At 50.8% G+C, this 21,172-nt stretch overlaps 1 protein-coding gene across 1 annotated transcript in view; it reads left to right on the top strand.

Moving 5' to 3' along the window:
* The first annotated feature begins 1,071 nt into the window (after positions 1–1,071).
* UNC13A (unc-13 homolog A) overlaps positions 1,072–21,172 on the top strand; it is a 64,168-nt gene continuing 44,067 nt past the window's right edge. The window contains exons 1-9 of the mRNA XM_012809390.1: positions 1,072–1,093; positions 1,209–1,415; positions 10,896–10,925; positions 11,481–11,580; positions 13,440–13,557; positions 15,599–15,722; positions 16,360–16,433; positions 17,479–17,533; positions 19,744–19,779. Coding sequence (XP_012664844.1) covers positions 1,072–1,093; positions 1,209–1,415; positions 10,896–10,925; positions 11,481–11,580; positions 13,440–13,557; positions 15,599–15,722; positions 16,360–16,433; positions 17,479–17,533; positions 19,744–19,779 — 766 coding nt within the window. The remainder of the gene's footprint in view (positions 1,094–1,208; positions 1,416–10,895; positions 10,926–11,480; positions 11,581–13,439; positions 13,558–15,598; positions 15,723–16,359; positions 16,434–17,478; positions 17,534–19,743; positions 19,780–21,172) is intronic.

Genomic DNA, 21,172 nt, shown 5'->3' with positions numbered 1-21,172 from the left:
CCCGCCACAACGCCCGGCTATTTTTTGGTTGCAGCCGTCATTGTTGTTTTGGCGGGCCCGGGCTGGGGATTCGAACCGCCACCTTAGGTGTATGTGGCTGGCGCCTTAGCCAGTTGAGCTATAGGCACCGAGCCCCAATAATGCTTTTTATCCAAGCCTGGCAATGCTACTTCTTATTCCTTACTTATATCTAATTGATTAATAAATATTTTAAAGCAGTGAGAGAGTACAAAAATGGTTACTATTAGCCATTACAATTCCAGGTTTTCAGGTGTTAACTCATATAATACCTCCTGCAACTATATGAGGAGGGTCTTCTTATCACTCCCATTCTACAGGTGGGGAAACTGAGGCATGGAGAGGTGACATGACTTTTCTAAGGCTGTGCTGGTGATGAGAGGCAGAGTTGGGTTCTGAACAAAGGTCTTACTACAACTGACTCCATGCACACCCTGTTTAGGAAGCTCCTTCGTGTTTGCTAAAGGCAGAAGACTCTGCAGGGCTCAGCCTCTGGTGCTATTCTAGGCACTGGTGACATATAGTGAATAAGTTTGCAGGACAAGAGCCCACATAGAACTGCCCAGCTGGATATGTGGGGAAGAGTTGTGAGTGGAGTTGCAGAAGTGTCATCGTCCAACCAGAGGAAGGAATGGGGATCTGGGAGTCCAGAGTGGGGGAATAAAGGTTCAATTTGGGGTACGCATGGAAGGCTTACTGGAGGAAGTGATGTTCACTGGGCATTGATGGATGAATAAGAGTTTTCCGGTTACCCAATGGAGTAAAGGATGAAGGATGGGATTCAGTCACAGTGTGCGCAGGGACCCACAGGCTGGGTCCCAGGCTTAGAGAGAGTGAACACAGACATAATGACCTAGACAGAACGAAGCAGAAACACAGAGAACCAGACAGAGAACGGCTCAGCGACAGGCACATGACTGGAAGAGATGGGGAGACAGAGTCAGGGGAACAGGGACCCAGGAGAGAAAGAGATAAACAGAGTTAGGAGACAGAGACCTAGAGACAGAGGAATAGAGATACTTGGGGAGCAGAACCAGAAGGGAACTTGCGTAGATGCCGCCCTCTGTCATCATATGTGGGGCGATCTGGGGGTGGGAAGCCCCTACCCGGAGCCAGGCCCTTTAACAGCCCCCCCAGCCTGCAGCACCCCCGCCCCATCAGGCGTCCCTGGGCTCCGCCTGCCTGCCCAGCATCAGAGCCACGTCAGGAGCTGTCCGCGCCCCCGGTGCTGAACCAAGATGGCTGGCGGCGGCAGCCGGGCCCCGGCGTGAGCCGAGCGCGGGCTGCAGCCGGAAGATACCCTGGCCCAGTGGCCACTGAGCCCGATCCGCCAAGCCGGCCGGGCCGCCTCCGGTCCGCCGGCGACTCCGGAGACATGTCTCTGCTTTGCGTTGGAGGTAGGAGGGGAGGCTGAGGGTCGGGAAACCCGCGTGGACGCGGGTTGGGCTCTGGTCCGCGTGGATGCGGCTGGGCTCCAGAGGGGGTAACCCGAGTACACACGGCCAGACTTTTGAGGGTGTAGCTTTTGTCCACGCGGCAAGGCACCTGAGAGGGTAGACGTAGCTGGGCTCTGAGGGGGTCCTGGTAACCACTGTTGGGGGGTCGTGTGGACCGGCAGAACTCGCGGCCCGTGTGGACGCGGGCAGGGATATGGTGCTTTATCCGGAAACAATCTAGGCTGGGGCGTCTGTGTAGACCATGTTATTAAGAGGTTCTTGCGGAGGGGCTGGGCTAGGGTAGTTCGAGTGAATCTTGCGTGGTACTTGGAAGGAGTCCTATGTTGTGGGTAGAACTGCGGGTCCTCCTGGACGCGGATGTGGCTTGGAATTCGAAGGGGAGGGCAACGGAAGCGTTGTCCAACCCCTTAGGATGTAAAATTTGGATAGGGGACTTGGCCATCAGGACTTCCACGAGTTCTAGGAATCCTCCAGCCCTGGTGTAGAGGGGATTCGGGTGTGGAAGGAGGCTGGAGATCCCCTCCCAACGTCCAAAGAGGGCTACGATTAGGGGTCTGAGGGCGCTTCTCAAGCTAACTCTGGCCTGAGAACCTTCTCCTCTTCCCTCCCCCACTGGTTTTCCCAAACACGTTCCTGGCCTTTCTGGCAAGGAGCCGATGTCTTGGAAGAACAGTGTCCCCTGGCCCCCCTCCGGCCCATCGTCACTTCACCCACTTTGTGCTGGAGGGAGTGAGGGAGGGAGACGTAGGGGGGAGCTATTTTGGGGCCAGAACGCCATCTGCACGGAGGCCCACGCCCAGGCCCACGCTCTGCGTTGGGGTGGGGGGAGGGAGAGAGACGCGGGAGGGGCATGACCCCCCACACCTTTATGGCTAGGATGGGGAAGAAGCCATCCGACAAAGACCTACGCGTTTGGGGCACTTCTGTTGAGAACTCAGGCTCTGGGAGTCCTTGGGCGGCAGTGGTGGTGATGGACCCGGGTTCACGGCCTACAGAGCCCTGAACCCGGAGTCTTATGGACTAGGGTCCGCCCCCCTCACTCCTACCCTCGAGAAGGCTGGGGTGGGGGAAAGGGTGTGTCAGCTAAGCTTGAAATGTCAGGCTTCTGGAGAATCTGGGTGATGGAGAAATGGGGAGTGTGTGCGTGCTGAACTGAGGCTGCCTGGACCCAGGGTGGGCAGGACCCGGAGCTGGGAACCTCCCCCGCCTCCCCACCCCTCCTCCCCTCCCCCTCGGCCGCTTCATTCACAAACCCAGCCCCGCCCGCCCGCTCCCCGCCGCGGCGGCTTCCCGGCTTCCAGAGTGCAAATGGGGCCGGGCTGCGCCGGCGTGGACGCGGGTGTTCTTAAAGTGACAAGGGCCTCCTTTCTCCGAACCCATTTCTGTTGGACGGGGCTGGGAGTGATGGAAGAAGGGTCCTGAAAATCGAAGGTCAATTCATCTAGTCAGTGGCCCCCAGAAATGGCCTGTGGCCTCCTCTGAAATTAGGGGAGTGGGGGAAATGAAGGGAACCTCCATGAAACCTCCACAGACTAAGCCTGAGTAGGAGGAAGGTGAATGTTAAGACCCCCTACTGGGCTCTCCACTTCCTTTAAGTTGCCAATCACTTGGGGGTGATACTGGAGGAGGCGCCCCCAGAAGTGGGTGTTCTTGGCTGACTCTACCCTCTCTCTTTCCACGCCCTCGCCTCACCCACCCTCACAACCTCCAAGTTGGGTTTCTCTGGAAGGTTTGCCTAGTGGAAGGTGGGGGAAATCTCACACTGAACTGTGACGCAAACTGGAGGCTCGGCTGCGGGGGTGGCATAAGGGAGGGACCACTAGAGGGATGAGGCTTCCAGAAACAGAGGCCTGAGGGAAGAATTGTGTTGGATTTGGGGGATTTACAAGAAAGAGTACCTGTGTAGTGGAGGGGTCATTGGGTGGTGGCCAGGCTGGGTGCTAGGTGGGCCGAGTGATAAAGCCCTGAGGTGTAAGGGGAGTGAAGTGAGGCTGGTGTAGGGATGAGTAAGAGGCAAGAAAGAGTGGGGTGAAGGGGAAATTCTGGGAGAAGCAAGCCTGGGAAGCGAGAGGCTATGATGGCTGAACAGGAGTTGGCAGGGAGGAGAGGATGGAGTGGTGAGGTGGGCTGGGCTGGAAATGAGTGAAGCTAAACTCAGAAGGGCCTTGTAGCCCCCCTGAGCTAGTTCGTCCATGGAATTGAACAAAAATACCTGTTCCCCCTTTCCACAAGTAGGGGCCCACCCACATCAGCTTATCCACACACTCACACCCAGACCCATCCCTGTGTAAACAGAAATGCTCAGGCTCTACTAAGCCTCCACACAGACCATCTGCCTGGAACTACACACACATGGACACACGTGCATCCTCACACACTGTGTGAACATAGGCATATACACATAATGGGACACAGTCTGCCACCATTCACATGATCCCTGCAATACAGGCATGTGTGCCTGCAGACACACGTATGGATGCACCTGCATGTGTTTGATGCATGTTCATAATACATGTGTTACATAAAGATCCCCCTCATGCTGTAATACTCAGACAAGTACTCATACATACCCATTAAGGGCCCCAATCCCATGAAACACATAAGCACATGCCAAGGACAGCCAAAGCAGCCCGTTTAAACATTTAATGTATGTAGTTGCAGACAAGTGGGTACACATGTGCAAGGAAACAAGTCCAGTTGCCACAGAACTGTATAATGTGCACACAGACCAATAGCAACAGATGTGTTCCGCCTAACACATCATCTACAGCTCATGCATATCAGCATGTCCCAGATGCAGTCACACCCCTCACCAGGCCCACGTGTGAAGATCCCCACCTGCATGTAGATGGTGCACACAAGCACTTGTCCCTCTATTCTTGCACACACATATCCATGTGCAATACCTGCCTGCCCTGGTAACATGAGCAAACTCTTCCCTGCAAATACTCAAGCAAGCACAGGCAAATGCACACCCAGCACCAACACATGGCAGATCATTCTGTCAGATTTTGTCTCTGCCCCACTTTCTTTATGTGAGGCCCTGCTGCCTGCCACCCCGTCCTCCCACCTTAATCCACTTTCTAGGTCTTGGCAGGATCCAAAGTCTGTGAATGGCAAATGCTACCTGATTCCTCAATGAAGTCACTTAAGTATTTACTCAAAACCCTTTCACTGAGCACCTATTATATGCCAGGCATTATCCAGGCTTTGGATACCTAGTCCTACTCCTAGCCACTGCCCTTTCCCCACCCACCGTGGGATTTGGGTGAGATATGGAAAGGTTAAGGGAACCAGGGAGTGGGGAATCTAAGACTCTCTTCCTCTGGGAAGCCTGCCCTGATCCTCTCGCCCCCACCCCCAATTTGCTTGAATCTCTGAAGAAAGACGGATGGTGCTCTCAGTGGAGGAAACAATATAGGCAAAACATGGTGGTGGGAATCAGTTAGTTCCAGACTTTTCTATGTGCCTCAGGCCACTTGATGTTTTAAAGCCTTCATAAATTCATTATTTGGTGAATAAATAAAGTGAACAAATCAGTAAATGTGTGTGAGGGTTAATTTGCTTCACAGCTAATGATAATATCGGCACTAAAGTCCATTCATGTAGCATTTAACAAGCATGAGGCTGAGGACTTTTATACCTGTGTCCTCTTTAATCCTCACAGCAACCCATTTTACAGATGAGGAAAACCAAAGCTCTGGGAAGTTTAACAACTTGCCTGGTGTCACAGAGCAGAGGTGAAGTTGACTGACTTCACAGCTTAGTGGGGGGTGGGAGAGAAGGGTGAGGCTCTTCCTAGTCCCCAGGACCTAGGAGACAGCCAAATCCCTTCTGTGGGGTGAGAATCCATCCTGGGATTGCCTTGTTTTCCTTGCATTCAGTGAACAGACCTCATAATCTCACTATTCATCACATCTGATTTCATGTCCCTTTTCCAGGAAGCCTTCACAAATCCCTCTGTCCCCAGTTACTCAGTCTCTGATACCATCCAGCTAGGAGGATCTGCCTCTAGGGTCCCACAGAGTTGGCTCTAATTCATCATCAGGGCTGCAACCTAGCTTTTCCCCTAATCTGGGCTCACTTTGCTTCCACATACAATGGGCTTCCTCTTTGAGGAGCCAATGAGGGCATCCTAGTTCTAGAAGACCTGGGTTTGAATCCCTAAATCCACCACTTTTTGGCAAGTCCCACCCCTCTTCATTTCTCAGTGTGCACATCTATAGGTTGCTTTCTGATAGCGCCCATGATTTAGGTTTGCCGGAACTCTCTGATGAGATGAGGCACAGAGTGCCCTGAGCACAATTTGGCCTATGGAAAGACTCAATGAACATAAGCCACAGACATGAGAAATCAATGATGGTGTTTTCATTAATGGGGACTAAAAGCTTTTTGGAAGAAAGTCCATGAGTGTAGGTCATTTCCTGAGATCCCATTGCATTCCCAAGCCTGAGCAGGGCTAGAACAGGGGTCCCCAGGCTCACAGACAGAAGGGAATCAAATTTATTGAGAGTAAATGAGCAGGGACTGAGAGTTCAACACCACGGATAGTGCTTTGTGGCCCTAGCTGGGCTGCTCTCTCTCCCCCATGCTAAGGCCATGCTGGTTTGACTATGGTGGCCTTGGGCAGGTGACCTTTCAGATGCTTCCCTTGATGGTTGCATCCCCACTCACACCCAAACCTTCCCCTCACCCCACCCACACCTCTACCTGGCAGGTCATGGATCAAGTGCCTCAAGAACGAAGTCTACCTCAATTAGAATCCCTGGTGATAGAATATTTAGACTCCAGGCCAGGAGATTGCTTAGAACCCAACCAAATAATAAAAACAGTAATGACACTGGTAATAATAATAATGATGATACTATAATAATGATACAGAAGGGAGAGAGGAGGAGGAAGAAGGGAAAAAGAGGAAGGCTAGTCCAGCCAGCGCCCCCCTCCCCATTCCCCAGATAGAGAAACTGAGGCCCAGAGCCAGGAAGAACCTGTGGGGTCCCGCAGATTGAACGCCTGCTCCTGTCTCCCGGGTTCTGTCTGGCCTTAGCCAGCACCTGCCTCTGCAGTCACATTCACCACTGAGGGCTGCTGGGGGACCCAGAGGCCACACCCGCCACCGACCACGCGTGACGCGGTGTCTCTACCTGCCTGTCACAAGGGGACAGCAGGGGGCACCCCCACCTTTCTGTGTCTGGGCGACTCCCCGCCCCCCTTCCCGCTGGCGCATCGCCCACGCCCTCTGCGCCCACGTTATAAATAGCCTCGCGCTTGTGACCTGAAGCCAGCCTGGGAGGGATGGCGCTTCCGCCCCGCTGACCCTGATAACTCCACCCGGCGTGGGTGTAGAAAAGGTGGCGGGATGTGACGACGGAGACTCGGGGACTATTTACTTACCGGGAGAGACAGGGAGAGATTTGGTTTTTTATCTGAGACCTCTTCTTCCTCCGAGCCCCCCTCCATCCTGAGAACCCCCACCCTGCTCTGGGTCCTCTTCCGTTTCACCTTGCTCCTCTGAGACCCCTCTCTAACCCAGAGTCCCTCCCTTCTCCCTCCGTAGACAAACACGGATGTCCTCACTCTCCACCTCTGAAAAGGGCTAAGGGCCAGAGTCTGGCTGCAGCGGTCAGGGGGTCAGGGCGTAGAGCCCTCCAGCCCCCAACCCCCCACTGCTGAGGACCCTAACAGAGCCCCTTCCCCTCAGCGCAGCCAGGCAGCTGAGAGGAGCTGAGATTTAAGAAGTAGGAAGGGGGTTAGACCCAGGAAGGAGGGACAAGAAAAGCAGAGAGACTAGAGGAAAGTGACGGTAGTGGAAAGAAATATAACTGGTAAGAGGAAGACAGAGAGAGGGATGGAAAGAGAATGGTAGAGAGAGGGGGGAGAGAAAGAAAAGAAAGGAGGGGAGAGAGAGAAGAAGAAGGAGAAGGAGAGGAAGAAGAAGAAGAAAAGGAAGGAGGAGGAGAGAGGAAAGAGAGAAAGAGGGAGGAGAGAGAGTGAGAGTTAGAGACAGAAAGATATATAGAGAGATTCATGGTTTCTACAATGGGACACAGTCACAGAGCTGCAGGTGGGACCCCCCCAGGTTAGACCCAGTCTTCCCTTCATACCCCCACCAGAGCCTGGCACCTACCATCCCCCTGAAATCCGCCCTCCACTCCTCTGCTTAACCTCTGCCTCTTCTCTCCACATTATCTCCCCTACCTGCCTGCCCTCCCTAGTGGAAATCTCTCTCTGTGTGTCTCCTGGGTCTCTGTTCCTCTCTGCCTCTGGATCTCATGTTTTGGTCTCTCCATCCCTATCACTTCTCTCTCCTTTCCCTTTCTCTCCCTGTGTTGATTCCTTTGTGTGTTTGTGCACCTTTCTCTGCTTCTGTTACTGCCCCTCCCACCCACCTTTCCCAGAGAGCCCCCAGGTTTGCAGGCTGGATCTATTGGAGAGGAGAGGGCCTGGAGCTCCTGTAGGTCCCACTCCAGAGTGCCCCTGAGCCTCTCTCTGCCCCAGGGGTAAGGTGCTGGGTGGGTGTGTTCCCTGGGTGCTGGGTAGAGCTGAGGGTATGAGAGAGAAACCCAGTTCTAGAAAAACAGAAAGAGAGAGAGAGACAGAATAAGACAGAGATGGAGGCCCAGAGAAAGGTATTCACTTGCCCAAGGTTACATGGCATGGGAATCAGAACCCAGCTCAGCCAGTGCTCACCTCTGCCAATCCCCAGCCAAAGGCTCTCTTCTTGCTTTCCTTCCAAATCCAATCCCACCTGTGGTGGGCGTGGTACTTATTCATTTGCATTTAAAATCTGGGTCTTATTAAAAATAACCCAAAAGCACAATGCCAAGCATAACTGCTAATGCCCCCAAGCTTCTGAAAATATGGGAGACTTAGATGTACTTCTTAACTGTAGCGTAGGACAAAGGTTATACTACATATATAATTTTATGAATAAATGCAAACAAATGTTTTGTAGCTTTCAAAAAGACATTTTCCATAAAAACTTTGTAAACATTGATAATTTAACTTTCCATAGATGTCATCTTAAAAATAAAAATTAAAAAATTGGAAACTAAAAAAAATCTGTGTCTTTTGGATGGGGAGGTAGTTGTTGGCATAGGAAGGCACTCACTCCTTCTCCCAACGCTTCTTCTGTCTGTCTGTGATGGGAACAAACAGTATTTACTGACATGTGTTTGGAGCCACCTCACTTTCTCCTAATTCTCTCTTCTTCACTGGCTCCATTCAGCTGCTTTCAGGAGACAGAAATTCAAGTGATGGGGACAGAGATACAAACCTGAGATGGGAGGCTGCAGGATTTGCCTATAGAAACACAGTTCTGTTTCTTCTAGGAATTTATCCTTTAACTTGTACACACTGAAAAACATGAAGATTTAGCACAGCGGGTATAGAATGCTTCCATTTGTACAGGAAACAAAATGATGCGCGTGATTGTGGATGCATGGACTATCTCCAAGCAGCAGTCTCAGTCTAGCAAGGAACCTGTAAACTTGGTTGCATGGGGGAGGGAGGGTAAGGGGAGGAGTAGAAAAGGCCTTATTCCCATTGTGTACTCTTGTGGTTGCTTTGGATTTTATAAAACGGGCTGCATGTTTTGAGGGATTAATCCGGAAAAGAAAAACTACAACTTGAACTTTACCTACCAGATGCAAACCATGTAAGCTAATTATTTGTACCCTCATATTAATCTGAAATTTTAAAAAATTAAAAATTTGGAAAAGAAAAGGAGAAAGGAAAAGGAAGAAAGAAAAGAAAATGTTCAGTATGGAGCAGGTTTTGGGGGAGTGGGGTAAAGAGTGAATGGAGGACGCTGGGGCGCAGTGGCTCATGCCTGTAATCCTAGCACTCTGGGAGGCTAAGGCTGGTGGATTGCCTTAGCTCACAGGTTCAAGACCAGCCTGAGCCAGAGCGAGACCTCATCTCTAAATATAGCCAGGTGTTGTGGTCGGTGCCTGTAGTTCCAGCTACTTGGGAGGCTGAGGCAGGAGAATCGCTTGAGCCCAAGAGCTTGAAGTTGCTGTGAGCTACAATGCTACAGCACTGTACTGAGGGTGACCAAGTGAGACTCTGTCTTAGAAAAAAAAAAAAAAAGAGTGAATGGAGGAGAAAGATGTCAAGGCAAAAGTAGGGTGTGACACTGGATGTAATGGCTCATGCCTATAATGGCTGTAATGGCTCATGCCTCTTTGGGGGCATGAGAGGGAGCGGATCATTTGAGTCAAGGAGTTTAAGACCAGCCAGGGCAATATGGCAAGACCCCATCTCTACAAAAAAATTTAAAATATTAGCTGGATGTGGTGGTGTGCGCGTTTAGTTCCAGCTACTCAGGAGGCTGAGGATCTCTTGAGCCCAGGAGATAAGGCTGCAGTGAGCTGTAAACGTGCTACTGTCCTCCAGCCTAGGCTATAAAGCCAGACAAAGGAAGGAAGGAAGGAAGGGAGGGAAAGGAAGGCAGGAAGGCAGGCTGTGTGAGAGGTGTAGACAATGAAAGTTGAATATCCTGTGAGAAAAGCCAGTACAAAGTGGAAGGGCTTTAAATCCCTTGGGGCTGGCTGGGGGGTTTTGTGAAACCTGAAGAGGAGGACTTAGTGGGGGCTGGGGTCCCTGGCAAATATTCAGGTTGAACCTCACACAAGCAAACTGGGTTGGACAATCTCTAACAAGCTTCCAGCCAGGACTGGAATGTCTCCAGGTGTATTTTGGAAGCCAGCTCTCTGTCTTGTTCTGTCCCATGGCCCCCGTTGAGTCATGGACCCTAAACCCTGGGAGCATTTAGAAGGCAGACTGACCTCGACAATTGAAGGAGAGGGAGAGGTCTTACTGGCCTTGCATGGAGTATGGACTCATCAGAGATTGTCTTCCCCCATGCCCTCCCCCTCTCCTCCTCTTCACTCTCCTTGTTCCTTGGGGGCAATCCTGAGGGCCTTCCTGTTGGAGGCCTCTCCTGCCTTGGTTCACCTCTTTCTTTTGAATCTTGTTGGATTGTGGGTAAAGGCATTATAGGTTGGGGAACTTTGGTACATTTGATGGGAACATGGGGCGGAGGGTGGGAGAGCAGCAGGGACTGCTCCCAGGGTCCCAATTTTCTGCCACCCTAGGGCTTCCTATACTCATCTCTCTGATGCCTTCTCTCTCTCCCTCTCATCCCTGCCTCTTTCTCCCTCTTGTCTCTTCTCCTCTCCTTATCTCTTTGTCTTTGTCACTGATACTGCTTCTGTTTCTCCTTTTTGTTTCCTGTTTGCTGTCTTCATCTGTCTCTCTTGCTTTCTGCCTTTGCCTGTCTCCTCTCTATCTCTGCGTCCCGCTTTTCTCCGTTTCTCTTACGACTTATCTCTACCTGGTGTATCTCTGTGTATCTCTGTGTCTGCCTCCTCCCCACATCTTTCCCCGGATCCCTTCCCTATCTGTCTTTCTCCACAGTCAAAAAAGCCAACTTTGATGGTGCCCAAGGTAAGTGGACTCCCTTCCTGTCCTGTCCTGCCCAGTGTTGTCTGTCTCTTGGAGAGACCAGGGAGGAGGTCTGAGCCCAGAATCAGACTTGGGCTTTATGTTTGCTGAGCACCAGGAGGGGATGTCAGAGGATTAAACATGGGAAAGGGCAGCCTTTGGCCTTGGATTCCAAAAGTCTGTGTGGGAGTTCCCAGCTCTCCCCAGCCATCCAAGGAGACCTTAGCCAATCACCCTTCCCAGGATCCTAAGAGGCAGGGCAGGAAACTCTGGGGGTTGGGCTACAGGTGGGAAAAGTGAGATCTGGAAAGATGAAGGATGTTTCTTATAGTCAGTTTTGCTCCCTTTTCTGGGAAGCTTCTGTCTTCCCAGCTAAAAGCCAAGGCTACTGGGCATAGTCATTTCTCAGCAGCTAGGTGAGGCATCACTCCTCTGAGTAATGGGGGTGGGAGGCAAAACAGCACCTCCCAGGGATCAGAATTATCACTTAGAGAGGTAGGGAAGGGGCATTGGAGAATTACTGAGCCCCAGCACTGACCCCTGCTGTCATTGCCACAGAGAAATTCAACACGTACGTGACCCTGAAAGTGCAGAATGTCAAGAGCACGACCATTGCTGTTCGAGGCAGCCAGCCCAGCTGGGAGCAGGATTTCATGTTGTGAGTCTGCAGCATCTGGCGTGGCCTTGCCCCTGGCACAACTCAGCTCCTTGCTGGCCCCTGGAGGGGGCAGACCTGAACACCCAAGAGTTGTCGCTTGGGACTCCCGTTCCTTCTCCCCCACCCCATGTCCAGCCCATCGCCTTCGGCTCCAAAGAGCATCCCAATCCAGTCACTTCCCTTTGTATCCGTGGCCATCAGCCAAGTCCCTGCTGCCCGCCAGTCTCCACCCTGGCCTCCTGTGCCATCCGCCTCCCACAATCTGTTCTCCTCCAGGCAGTGAGGGGGATATTTTTAAAACTGCAAATCACATCCTATTGCTCCCATGTTCCAAAGTTGTCCGTGGCTCATCGACCTCAGAATAAAACTCACACTCCTCCCCACAACCCCTAGCCAGCATCTCCCTCCATCTCCCCCTTGCTTACCTGCCCCAGCCACACCCACCTCCTCTGCTAGCTCCTCCAAAACGTCCAGCTTTTTCCTGCCCCGGGGCCTTTGCACTTGCTCTCCTGCCCCCTCTCCTCTACTGGCTTTTTGTCTTTTGGGTCTCAGCTTGTGTCACCTTCTTAATGATGCCCTCCCTGACCAGCTCCTCCAAGATATTTTTTCAGAGCTTCTCAGGCCGAGCCACCAATTTTTAGTTATTTCTATGATTTGTTCACATTTCTGGCCACATCTGCCAGACTGTGAGCTCAGGAGGGTGGGGCCAGGTTGGTTTCTGTCCTCATTGTGACCCCCCCATGCCACAAGGCCTGGCTGGCATACAGTAGGTGCTCAAGAAATATTTGTCTAATAATTGAATTAATTAATGACCTGGACCTGCCTCTCAACCTGGAGCACACAAGGCCTCATATACTCCCACTTATGAACCTCTACTCTGATGATGCCAGCAACACGTGCCATGCCCTATTCTAAGTATTTGAATGCTTTGCCCACAGCCCTGGAAGTGGAGCTGCTATTGTAATTCCCATTTTACAGATGATAAAACAGAAGCCCAGAGAGGTAAAGCCATCTGCCCAGTGTCACACAGCATATATATGTCACAGGTGGGATTTGGACCCAGGCATCCCTCAACCCCCACACTATACCTGGAGCACAGCCTGGCTGGGGTCCATCAGTGGGGGACATGAGAGGCCCTATCATTGAGGATCCTAGAGCAGAGGGACATTTGGTGAAGAGGGAGAGGAGCCTACAAATCCTAGGAACGTGTGAGTGGGAAGAGACTGACCTCACCTCACTAAAAGTTAATTACCAAGTGACCAGATCATAGTCAACAGATATATTCAAGAAGTATATTCCTTAAGCTAAAACTTTGGTAAACTGGTAAATTTGGTGAATTGGACATTCATCAAGTTTCCCCAAGCTCCGAAAGTGGCATATTTCTAGGATGAGGCCTACAGGGAAAGTGCTTGAGGTGGGATCATGTATGTATTCAGGGGTGTCCTTGCCTGATTAGATGAAAATGATACCAGGAAAGTCAGAGGTGCCCCAAATGCCCTTAAACCTGGGGCTAAAGGAGGCCATGGAGGGTGTTGGAACCCCTTCTTCACTTACCTGACATTATCAGAGCATGAGGCTCAAGGGAAGGTTTAGCAAAATGATGATGCAGGAGATGTGTAACATCTGTCACCATTTCTTCCCTCTCAGCTTGGAATCCTGGTTCTTCTGTGATACTTTGAGCTAGTAACTTCCCCTTATTGCCTCAGTTTCCCTCTGTTGTTACTATTCTAGCTAAGGACTCACTCAGGCCTAGGTTTGAATTGCTGTGTGCTGTGTGTCCTAGGGCAGATGAACTAACCTCTCTGAACTTCCATTCCCTCCCGCCTGCTCCCTTCATGTCCCCTCTCCTCTTTCCACAGTGAGATAAACCGCCTGGATTTAGGGCTGACTGTGGAGGTGTGGAACAAGGGTCTTATCTGGGACACAATGGTGGGCACAGTGTGGATCCCATTGCGGACTATCCGTCAGTCCAATGAGGTAAGTGGTGTGTAGGCTGAGAGTGAGGAAGGAGGAGTGGCTTCCTCCACTTCTTCCTTCACAAGAACCAGATGCCAGTGGCCTAAACAAGAAAGACATTTATTTCCCATCTCAGATAACATACATGTAGACATGCAAAGTTGCCACAACAGTCTGAAGTCACCAAAGACTAAGCTCCTTCCATCTTGCTGCTTTGCCTTTCTTCCCATGTAGCATCAATCCTGTGGCCCAAAATAGCTGCTTGAGGCGCACCATTGCATCTACATTCCGGTCAGGGAAAGGGGGCAATGGAAGAGGCCCAACCTGGAAGCTGCTTAGTTCACTTCAGTCACATCTCACTGGCCTTAGCCATGTAGTCCTGGCTCCAAGGGATTCTGGGAAATGTAGTCCTAAGGTGTGTAGCCCTTGGCCCAGCTAAAATGTACAGGGTGCCCATAAAGTTCGTGTGCAATTTAAAATAGCCAACTAGCCAGTAATCTTTGCATTCTGGGAGCCAGAGGCAGGTGGATTACCTGTGCTCATGAGTTTGAGACCAACTGAGCCAGAGTAAGACCTCGTCTTTTTTTTTTTTTAGAGACAGAGTCTCACTTTGTTGCCCTTATTAGAGTGCCATGAAGTCACAGCTCACAGCAACCTCTGGGCTTAGGCGATTCTCTTGCCTCAGCCTCCCGAGTAGCTGGGACTACAGGTGCCTGCCATGATACCCAGCTATTTTTTTGTTGCAGTTTAGCTGGGGCTGGGTTTGAACCCACCACCCTGGGTATATGGAGCCGGCGCCCGACTCACTGAGCCACAGCACTGCCCAGGACCTTGTCTTTAAAAAAAAATAAACCAAGCATTGTAGCGGGTGCCTGTAGCTACTTGGGAAGCTGAGGTAAGAGAGTCACTTAAACCCAAGAGTTTGAGGTTGCTGTGAACTGTGATGCTACAGCACTCTACTGAGGGTGACAAAGTAAGACTGTCTCAAAAAAATAGCCAGCTATTTAAAATTGCATACAAACTTTATGAACCCTGTATTACTATGGAGGAAGAAGAAAAGGGATAATGTGGGCAACTAGAATTTTGTGCCTCAGATGGACAGCACATAGGTTACACCAGCCCAAAGGGGCTAGGCAAGAACCCTAGCCCGTCAGACCTCACATCATAGCCAGCAGGCAGTGATCACGTTTCACTTCCTTCCTTTCCCTACTCTCAACCCCTCACAGATTCTAGTCTCTCAGCTTTTCCACAGGCTGTTCCTTGAGCTTTAGTTGTTTTCCCTTCCAGCACCCTCTAAGCCCAGCTCCATGCCCCCTCCTCTAAGAAGTGCTCTCTAATCTCTCCTGGATCTCTTAGCTTTCCTCCCTCCCTCTGGCCTAGCCTTGATCTTACAGGGCTGGGGTTGCCAGTGTCCAGCTCTGTTTCCTGGGAATACAGGCTCCTCAGGGGTCAGACTGGTACCTGGGGCCTCTTGGGGACCCTAGTATCACCCAATATGAACCAGGAATAGAGGAGGCACAGGGAGCATTTGTTTTCAAATGAATGAAAGAATGAAGAAGGAGGAAATTAGTGCAATAGTCCAGGCAAGTGAACTATTGAAAAAAGAACCCTTGTGGGAGTACCTAAATTTTCCTATATAGCCCTCCAAGTAGGGCAGCAGAAAGTAGATTCCACAGAAGATCATCCCCATTTGAGAGATGAAGAAACTAAGGTTCAGAGAGAACCCCACTTGCTTAAAGTCTTACACCTCCAACCAGGGGGATAGGCTCATTCTCTTAAGGGGGTTCCTCTCTGGATGATGAGAGGGTCAAGGCTTTCTTTGGAAGTAGGAGCCCCACAAGCCCTCATCCAGGGTAGAGAGTGGCCATACAAGGGTGCGGCCCCTCTTGCCTAACCCTGCAGGGTTGTCTCTCTGTCCTTGGTTCTGGGTTTCCTCATGTGTAAAGCAGGGACATGCCCCTTGTTCTCAGGGTAGGGGTAAAGGGGACATCTCGTGAAAATAGGGGGCCCACCAGCCAGTGTGCAGCAGATGCCTGATCAACACACCTTCCCTGACCCCCAGGAGGGCCCTGGAGAGTGGTTGACGCTGGACTCCCAGGTCATCATGGCAGACAATGAGATCTGTGGCACCAAGGACCCCACCTTCCACCGCATCCTCTTGGACACACGCTTCGAGCTGCCCTTAGGTGAGTGCCAGGGGTTCAGGACCCTCACCTACCCCAGCCCCACTACTGTAGAGGGTTTCCTGGATTGCAGCAAGTCAGCAGGGAAACAAACCTGCCTCTGCAGGGCATGTCCCAGCCCCTCTAGGTTACCGAGGAGTAGCAAATGCTTCTCGGCCTCTGGGGCTCAGGTCTGAGCTGTCCTGGCTTATTCATGGTAATGCCTCAGGCTGTAGGGGTGAGCTAGGGATAGAGAGAGACAGAAAGTCGGAGACAGAGAAGCAAAGAGAGAGACACGCACAGAGAGACATGTAGAGATAGAGGCAGACAGCAGAAAGGCCTCAACATCTCATATCTTTCCACATTATCCTTCTAGAAACTCATGGCTTTCCTACCCTTTTAATGCTGGGACCCATCTCTTCCCATCTTCTGCTCATTTCCAGGGCAGCTCGGTGAGGGGTAGGGGGAACCAGGGTTGCCACTTTGTCTCCTCTTCAACAACCCCTACCTTCCTGAGGCCAGAGTCCAGCCCACCTTGACCTCCTAGGCTTTGCCAAAGACCCCAGAAGTCAGGGGAGGGCTAGTGCTCAGTAGGTCTGCAGGATGGAGGCTGAGGGGCAGGGAGGGGCATCCAGGCTCACAGTCAGGGCTCCACTTCTAGACATTCCTGAGGAAGAGGCACGCTACTGGGCCAAGAAACTGGAGCAGCTTAATGCCATGAGGGACCAGGATGAGGTGAGTGTTGGGGTTGGGGCTGTTTTCTTCCTCGTATCTGTCTTTCTTTGTCTCCCCACATCCTTTACTCACCATCTCTGTTTCTCTCTGAGCTTGCCTTTCCCTATGTCCATGTTTCTAACTCTTTGTAACCCAACTTCATTGTTGACTCCTGTGGTCCAGTCTCAAAGCAATTATGGAGTCAAGGAGCATATAGCATACCAACAACATAATAATTTCAATCCATTGAAGTTCTCCACTTGCAAAAACCCTAAAAAAATGCATTGGCCCTGGCAGTGGTTCTTATATCCCGTCATGCCCCGTGACCCTTGGCATCTCCAGAGACACTTTCAAATTTCCTAAAAGTGTTCCCTTCTCCACCAACCCTACCACCTGTACCTCTGTTGCTCCATGCCATTCCCCTTCTCCCTGCATTTGTATCATTATGGTGCAAGGACCCAATGTGGCCCCAAAAGACAGTCTTCCGAAGGTTAAGGTCAGGGAAGAAATAGCAGGCAAGACAAGACCATTCTTTAGTGGAAGGCACAAGACAAAAGGCAGCATTCATGCGTCTATGTATATATATATATACACATTTTTTTTTTTCGGAGACAGAGTCTCACTATGTAGCCTTTGGTAGAGTGCCGTAGCGTCACAGCTCACAGCAACCTCCAGCTCTTGGGCTTAAGCGATTCTCTTGCCTCAGCCTCCCAAGCAGCTGGGACTACAGGCACCTGCCACAATGCCCGGCTATTTTTTTTGTTACAGTTTGGCTGGAGCCGGGTTCGAACCTGCCACCCCCGGTATATGGGGCCAGTGCCCTACTCCTTGAGCCACAGGCACCGCCCTCAGTCATCTGTGTCTTTTTTTCTATCTCTGTTTCTCGCTGTCTCTCTCTCTCCTTCCCTCTTTCTGTCTCCTTCTCTGTAAACACCTGTGTCCTTCTCATCAAGGAGAGGATTTGGGAGGCAAGGGAAAGTCACAAGGAGACAGAACAGAGGACTATCCTGGTCCCCTAACTTATGGCCCCTCTGAGATGAATCCTCTCTCCTTCTCTCCACTTCAGTATACATTCCAAGATGAGCAAGACAAGCCTCTGCCTGTCCCCAGCAACCAGTGTTGTAAGTAACTCTTGATTCGTCCCTGGGCATCAGCTGAAACCCTTGTCCCACTTATCCCATGACTGTTCTGTTTAACTGGTCACTCCCTTCCAGAGATGCAAGTCCTAAGAGTGCACAGTGTCACCTACAGCATAGTGGAAAGAAGAGACCTGAGACTTGGGTTTGAATCCTGCCTTGCTATGTGGCCACAGGTGTGCCAGTGTCCCTCTCTGATCTTTAGGGCCCCTCTAAAGAGATGGCACATCTGACAGCTCTCTTACTCTGAGAGCTGTTGGAAAGACCCAGGACATCCAGAGGCCCCCCCGAAAAACATTATTCATGCTTCGCTTCCATTCATCAGATCCTGGATGCAGGCCTGCAATTCACTCAACAAAGTATTCATGTGGCCAACACAGACCCCAAGCAGCCCACGGTCAGGTGGAACTCATGGACACTGACAGATGATCCCGCCCACACGTGTACAATGCATGCACCAACAACAGATGGGGGCTGTTTTATCCACCCATTTTTTAGATGAAGAAACTGAGGCCCCATGAGACGTGACTTGATCAAGGCCATACACCCAGCAAGTGGCAGAGCCAGGATTTGAGCCCAGGTCTGAGGACTTCATATTTGCTTCTTTTTCCACTACACCATCTATTAATTATAGTGATCACATTCCTCTATCAAGGCTTGGTTGGTCAAGATTGTTTATCTTCCTTGTCTCTGTGGACATCTGATATTTCCCCTCCAAGTCTCTATGGACCAAGGAGCTTTCACCCTCCTTCAAGGGTCCTCCAAGTCCTCTGGAGTGGAGAGAAAGCAGCAAATCATACAGCCCCAGGGCAGAGCTCCCATGTGCCAACACCGTGATCCCACTTGACTGTTCACCCTTCTTCTCCTTTTCCATCTGCTTCCCCATCCTCCTTTTCTGCCTCCCTCACAGTCTTCCTTGTATTTGTGTCTCCCTGCCTATGTGCCCAGAAGTGTGGTGATGGCCCCTGGGGGAGGAGGGCACAGGGCTGGGGAACTGAGTTGGTGATGCTGTTCCCACACTGACCTGGGATGTGATATTGAGAAGGTCCCTTGATTTCCCTGGCTAGGTAGGAGTCATCACTGCCCGGGAAGTATTACAAGATCCCTTCCCCGGGAATGGGGTCACTCAAGGGTTGTGGTAGGGACAGGGACAGGCAAGATAGAGGCAGGAGTTCAGTGCCAAGGAACACCTGGGAAGGTGGACAAATGTCAGGAGCAGGTTCAATTTGGAAAATGGAGGCCACTACTTAGCATTTACCTCCAGGTCCTCCCAGGAGTGCTTTCTCTCCCCTATTTCACCTGAGAGGCAGCCAAGGGTCAGATGAGCCAAGATTCTGGTCCAGGGCATTTTGCTGAGATTCCGGGTGCTGTGAATGATGGGTGAAGGTGCTTCTCTCTCCTTGGTCCTAATACTCATCGGCTGTGTGACTTTGGGTTACTCACTCCACCTCTCTGAGCTGTATTTCTCCACCTGTAAAATGATAAAAACTACCCAGTAGGGTAGGTTTTGAAGCTTAGAGTTTCTAGTTTGGTGTGTCTTTCCTTATCCATGAACTAAGGGGAGGGGCGGGGAGCACTGATCTCAGACTTCATAGTCAGAAAAACCTGAATTCAAATAACTGCTTTGTTTCTTCCCGGCTGAGCCTGTGGCCTGATTGAAAAATGGACATACCGGCTCGGCGCCTATAGCTCAACCGGCTAAGGCGCCAGCCACGTACACCTAAGGTGGCGGGTTCGAATCCCCAGCCCGGACCCGCCAAACAACAATGACGGCTGCAACCAAAAAAAAAAAAAAAAAAAAAAATAGCCGGGCGTTGTGGCAGGCGCCTGTGGTCCCAGCTACTTGGGAGGCGGAGGCAGGAGACTCGCTTGAGCCCAGGAATTGGAGGTTGCTGTGAGCTGTAATGCCACGGCACTCTACCCAGGGGGACAGCTTGAGGCTCTGTCTCAAAAAAAAAAAAAAAAAGAAAAATGGACATACCCACCTTCCTTCTAAGGTGGTGAACAGGCACAGCAAATGTCAGCAGTGAAATCAGTATTTTGGGAAGATGCTCAGGGCAAAAGAAGCTCCAGATCCTGGGGTAGAGGGAGGAGAAGGGGAGAGTGAGGAGGGTGGGGGCCCCCTCTACCCCCCCTCCCCTTTGCCCACCCCTTTGTCCACTCCCTTTTATTATCTCTGATCCTTCTCTTTGTAGGCAACTGGAATTATTTTGGCTGGGGTGAGCAGCAGAGTAAGTACTCAGCCTGATGTTCAGGGAGGCCCATGGGGGATCCCTGAAGCCCCCACCCCACTGCACAGGGAAGTGAGGAGCCTGTGGCTAGCATGTTGGGGCCAAAGAGCCAGAAAGACCCCTCCCATGCCTACCTGCCCCTGTTCATTAACACCTGTCTTGGGAGTTCTGCTCTGTCTGGGAGGGATGAGCATTTAGACGGAGACCTGCTTGTCTCTAGGTGAGCACTGTGATCCCCCCAACACACTCACCATATATAACCTCATTTCCTCTCCTGTGACCCCTCCCTGCTTCTTGTCTTCGCATCTCCTGCCTATATAGAAACAGTCCGGGAGGGTGGTGGATGGAAGAGGAGAAAGTCTCCAACAGAGTCGCAGGGCAGGGCCCCTCAGGGAGCTATCACTCCAGGGACTTCAGCACTTAAATACCTCCAACCACAGTCACACCTTCCTTGATTTTTCACTCCCCCCGCCCAGGGAAAGGAGACAAGCTACACATACACAGAACCACCACCACCACCACCACCAATTTATTTTTTATTTTTATGGCCCAGGCTGGTCCTGAACTCCTGGCCTTAAGTAATCCTCTCTCCTTAGCCTCCCAAGTAGCTGGGACTATAGTCATGTGCCACTATGCCTGGCTAATAAAAAAAAAAATTTTTTTTTTTTTTAGAGATGGGGTCTTACTATGTTGCCCAGCCTGGTCTCCAACTCCTGGCCTCAAGCAATCCTCCTGCTTTGGCTTCCCAAAGTGCTAGGATTATGGGAGTGAGCCATTACACCAGCCAAATTAAATGTCCATTTTTCTCCTTAAGGAATTTCTCCCTTTCTCTCATATCCTTCCCTGTCTAGAGAAATATAGTCCTCTAGTCTGAGCATGAATCGTCTCTCTTCGCTCCTCCACTAGTTGGAGAAGATTCCTTCACTCCTTCTCCATATCCTGGTGGACAAGCCTAACTCCAGGACCAGGAAAACTGTTTACAAACACTTTGGTCCACTAAAATGTATCAAAACACACATTGGTTAAAAATCGATTCAGCCGAAATAGGCATTTGGCAGCCAGGGCAGACTTCACAACAACCAATTTGCCAGAAACAAACAATATGGTCAAAAGCAAAGACATTTTTAGGTAAAACCAATGTGGCTAAAGCCAATAACTGAGTCAAAAAGGAAAGACAATTGAGCTAAAAGCAGAACATTTGGTCAAAACAAAAGTGGCTGAAAATAGTCAGAAGGCAGCAATTTGGTCAAAAACTATTTGGTAAAAAGCAGAATCAGCAAAAGTAAAAAGAGTCCAACTAAAAACAATTTGCACCTCACAAACAGATGATTTGTCAGAAAAAAAATCATCTGGTGAACATGTACGCAGCTTCATGTGATTTGGCTGGAAACAT

The sequence above is a fragment of the Otolemur garnettii genome, unplaced genomic scaffold (genome assembly GCF_000181295.1).
Source record: "Otolemur garnettii isolate 467f Iridium unplaced genomic scaffold, OtoGar3 scaffold00105, whole genome shotgun sequence".
Lineage (NCBI taxonomy): Eukaryota > Metazoa > Chordata > Mammalia > Primates > Galagidae > Otolemur > Otolemur garnettii.
This window is presented reverse-complemented; position numbering and strand designations above follow the sequence as displayed.